The following is a 4,732-nucleotide window of genomic DNA, read 5'->3' on the forward strand; positions in this document are numbered from 1 at the left end:
GATCACCAAAATGATATCATTCTTGGGATTATCAAACTCCCTACATGGTTCTCGAGGCGGGACAATAGCCAGGCACCTCCCGAAGATCGTCACCCTAAAAAATCTATATCACATCATTATCACGCCATTCTTAGAAAAGAGACAGATAAGTTGTTAAAGGACACACCTCTTCTCACCGCTAGAAGAACCTTTCTCAAACCACATTACGGATAATAAAATTCTCAAGTCCCTTGAAAAACCTTTGAAACTGATGGAAGCGGAGATCTGGGCAAAGATATTAAACATGTGGATACCATCTTTGACTATCACCATACTATGAGCATGGTGAAATGAAAATGATTCATCCTAATCCTTAAAGGGGTCGTCATGACATGGTTTTAAAACTGTACCAAAAGGCTTCACCAATCCTAGAAAAAGTTGTGCGGTGAATTCACTACTCAATAATTCACGATCTGAAAGTGGTAATCGAAGATAACAGTCGTTCTCAGTGGGATCCATTAGAAAAAGAATGAGACCTCACATAAGTATATCGATTAATTAACAAATATAGCGGTAGAGGTAGGTGAATCAAATGCTAAAATACTAGTTCTTTGAAAAAGAATTGAGGACAGACTGCATGTATCTTGAAAAATTAGAACAAGGTGAGTGAACTTTTCACGACGATCTAGTCATATATTAACTATGAAGAAAAGTTGTTGGCGGAAGAGGTAGAAAGAAACAAATGATCAATTAATTGAATAAATAGTCAATATGAAGAAAGAGATACAAATAAGTGTCGAGATAACAAAGATGAAAATACCCATTGTGTCACTAAATTATCTATGAATGTAATCTGAAGTGAATTAATAAAACTTTTAATTAATTTTCTTGATAAATAATATTAATCATATATAATCTTTGTTTTCTTCTCTGTAGAAAAAATATAAATTAGTCTTGTAATATAGAACTACCAAAGTACCCCTCTCTTTCTAGAACTCAAAAAAGCTTCTATAGGGAGCCTAAGGGAAAGGAAAAAACCGGTCAACTGTCCTCAATATTAAACCGCCACCTATCTACTTTAGTTTGGTCCTCTGCCTCTATGCGAAACACATTCTTAGTGGGTCCAAAAAACCAAACACACCATCATCAAACACAACACCAACAACAAGAACAAAAGAAAGAATAAACAAACACACAAAAATCAATTAAAAAAGCATTTACCCAAACAAGAAAGAAAGAAAAAGAAGAAGCACCACCACAACACAATACATGTCAATGTCTAAGAACAAAGCCAAATCTCAATGGCAAAACTGATTAAACAAACCACAAAAAAGATGACACAACAACTCTGCCGGAAAATCGTTCAGGTCGATGTTCGTTACGGCGTGCTTCAAAGGGTGTCTTTTGTTGGTCACTTTTTTCGATTCATTTGGAATAAACTCATGGTTTGTTCCCTTGGAAGTTCATCACCTCAATACACAAGGTTGCCTCTCCGTGGCTCATCTTCTGCTCCGCCGTCTCCGACCACCGTTGACGACGGTTTAACTCATGAACAATCACATATCTCAAATGGGTATGAATCAGATTCTGATTTGGTTAACCTCAAGATTAGTTTGTTGGGTGATTGTCATATTGGAAAAACCACTTTTTTGGTAAGCAAGTTTCTATTTTTATCTTTAATTTCGTATTTTTAATATTAGAACGGGGCCTCTGAATTATTTGGTACGATACAAAGTTTTTTAATTATTTTTAAAAAATTTTAATTTTTTTCTTTCAGATCAAGTATGTAGGAAATGAAGTAGAAAAGAGAAGTTTACAAATGGAGGGATTGAATTTAATGGATAAAACATTATCTGTTCAAGGAGCTAGAATTTCATTTTGTATATGGGATGTTGCAGGTAATTTTTAATTTTTTAAATTTATTTTCTGAATTTATTGTTAATAATTTTGAGTTAATTTTTGATGGAAAATTATTATGTAGGTGATAAAAAGTCCTTGGATCAAATTCCAATGGCTTGTAAAGATGCAGTTGCTGTTTTGATTATGTTTGATCTCACTAGTCGATGTACATTAAACAGGTTAGGTTCTGAAATATTAATATTTATTTATATAGTATTTTTTTTATGCTAAGTTTTATAGGAATTTTTATTAGTATTTGAGTTTTGCATTATTGTGTTTTTACAGTGTTGTTGGATGGTACAGTGAAGCAAGAAAATGGAATCAGGTACTATTTCATAAGTTTGCTTGTTCAATAGTACTGGTTCTTAAAGTTAAAGTGTAGTTTCAAATTTATAATGCTTTTGAGTTTTCACACTAAAATTTTTTGAACTAAGAAAAAAAAGCTTTAGTTAAAGTATAGTGAATCACTGATAGACTTTAATTAATAGCCTTTTAAGGTGGTAAGTGACATTAATTTTTTACTTTTTTAGTAGCATGTGGGAGAGATAGGAGGTGATTAATTTTTAAATGTGCTAACTTAATTTGTTAGATGTCATGATAAATTGATAATTAATGTGATTTATTTTTGGTGGAATTTGTGGTGACCATGTTGCATTACATTCAATTGCAGACTGCAATACCTATTTTAATAGGAACTAAGTTTGATGATTTTGTAAGACTTCCTCCAGATTTACAATGGACAATTGTGACACAGGTAATTGAATTATTATTACTTAATAATCAACTTAATACATTTTAAGTTGGTTTAATTTTCTCTTATTTTTTTATATAGCTAGAGAGGTTTATTTGAAAGTTTTATGTAGGATTTTCAATTTAAGCATAGTTTAACAGGACACAAAAATGTATAGGATTCTATTTAGTGTCACTTTAATCGTGATAAATTAAAATTTTTAATCGTGATAAATTAAAAATTTTAATCGTGATAAATTAGAATTGATACACACGTTCCGTTTAAGTCCTTCCTACAAAAAAGTCTTAAAAAACATTGCGGAACAGACATATATAGTTGAGAGTTTTGGCCTAAAACTTTGGCTTGCCCACGAAAAAATGAGGGCATAGTGTCGTCCATTTTAGAGGGTATGAGCCTAAAAGGTTGGCTCGTTGATGAAAAAATGGGATGAGGCGGAATAAACATAATTGAGGGTGAAACTCTAAAATTTGGGCTCTCTTGCAAAAAAAATGAGAGCGGGACATGACAAACATTTTAAAGGGTGTTTAAAATCTTAATCCGACCTACGAAAAATTATGGACAAAACCGGCATTGTCTCCGGGTAGGATTCATCTTTACCCCTATGATAAATGTGTGTACCATTCATTCACTTTAGAATAAGAGAAACGTTAGGTTTACACCAAAACCTACACCAACACCGTATTTTTATACGGTTCCATGCACTTTATTTTTTTTTTTATAATTTTTTCTTGCATTGGTAATTGTGTTAGAGTAAAAATATGTTGAAAAAATTGAGGTGTACATGCGGTGTAAATACTTTTGAGTGTAAATATAGCACACCTCTTAGAATAAAGTTAGAGCTCTAAAATTTTGAATCATGTACCATTCATTCATGTTAGAATAAAGTTAGAGTGATGTGCACACTTCATTATTACTTTTCCATTTGAGGTACAAATTCCAAGTTCAATAATGCTTTATATAAAGTGTTGCTTACTTTTTACCATATTCTTTGGCTTTATTTCCAAATTTAATTAACATATATTGGGCACATTGATACAGGCAAGAGCATATGCAAGGGCAATGAAGGCAACCCTATTTTTCTCAAGTGCAACACACAATATAAATGTCAACAAAATTTTCAAGTTTATCATGGCAAAGCTCTTTAACTTGCCTTGGACGATAGAAAGGAATTTGAAAGTTGGAGAACCCATTATTGACTTCTAAATTGTTCTTTACGTTCATTTCTTTGTATGTATATAAATTAAATAAGAGAAGAAAAAAGTGAAGAAGAAACAAAATTGGAAAAAGAGAGAGAAAGAAAACTAGTCTTCCTTTTCGTATTAACTTGGATCAATCAACATTTAGCACCTAGCTAGGAAGGTAGTCACTACCTAATTTACGTGTATTTTTTGTAGGACAAATTTGACTCCTCTAAGCTACGTGTATTGATATTGTACATGTGTTGCCACGGAAATGAGTTTATAACATAATAACATTATCCTAAGAGGAAGAGAAAAAAAAAAGGAATATGTTTAGTCCATTTTATAAGTTGTATATGTTTTTTTTTTTTTTGCCTTGTTTTTCTATCAATAATATTAATGAATAGTAAGACTCTAGCTCTACATATAGCAATGTCATTGTAAAAGTAGATAGTCCAATGTCAATCTCTCTATAAGATATAGTATCTTTTTATAAAAGGACTTGCGTGGTTATTTTGAAAATATCAGGGATTATTGAGGTAAAAAAATTTGAATATAAACTTAGACTAGAAAAATTTATTTGTATGGGCTAAATATGTATTTTAAGTCTTAATTTTTTTAAGAAAAAAATTGAGCGAAGTAACTAAAGTGTCTTGTAAGAGAACCAGAATGTTTAATAAAAACAGTGATATAAAATATTGGATTGGAGTTCATGAAAGCGTTTGTGTGTAGGGCAACACATTGTGCGGGTAGTCTTCTAATTGAATTGGACGATAATTGATGCGTTGAAGTGTGATATTGTCTGCTTTTGGCCAAGCAAATATCTACCTATTTGGTGTGTTTCTCCGTTAGAGGTCCTCCTTTGGTCCTTTCGCTATGAGCCTTGCGAATGAACTAAAATAGTTGTCCTCCATTTCTTTTAATG

The 4,732-nt window shown here is 31.9% G+C and overlaps 1 protein-coding gene across 1 annotated transcript; it reads left to right on the forward strand.

The window, feature by feature from the left end:
* Positions 1–1,039: 1,039 nt before the first annotated feature.
* On the forward strand, positions 1,040–4,064 carry LOC131633596 (septum-promoting GTP-binding protein 1-like). The gene is made up of 6 exons (XM_058904298.1): positions 1,040–1,631; positions 1,757–1,877; positions 1,961–2,057; positions 2,164–2,203; positions 2,549–2,632; positions 3,668–4,064. Exons 1-6 carry the CDS (start codon positions 1,281–1,283, stop codon positions 3,830–3,832), a joined length of 858 nt encoding a protein of 285 aa, XP_058760281.1. The 5' UTR covers positions 1,040–1,280; the 3' UTR covers positions 3,833–4,064.
* Positions 4,065–4,732: the final 668 nt, after the last annotated feature.

Source organism: Vicia villosa, unplaced genomic scaffold, assembly GCF_029867415.1.
Source record: "Vicia villosa cultivar HV-30 ecotype Madison, WI unplaced genomic scaffold, Vvil1.0 ctg.001147F_1_1_1, whole genome shotgun sequence".
Lineage (NCBI taxonomy): Eukaryota > Viridiplantae > Streptophyta > Magnoliopsida > Fabales > Fabaceae > Vicia > Vicia villosa.

Bases quoted from the DNA above. Each gene is read 5' to 3' on its own strand.
- LOC131633596 (XM_058904298.1), top strand. From the start codon at position 1,281: ATGGCAAAACTGATTAAACAAACCACAAAAAAGATGACACAACAACTC. The intron at 1,632-1,756 runs GTAAGCAAGTTT...TTTTTCTTTCAG, and splicing joins TTGGAAAAACCACTTTTTTG to ATCAAGTATGTAGGAAATGA. The intron at 2,633-3,667 runs GTAATTGAATTA...ACATTGATACAG, and splicing joins AATGGACAATTGTGACACAG to GCAAGAGCATATGCAAGGGC.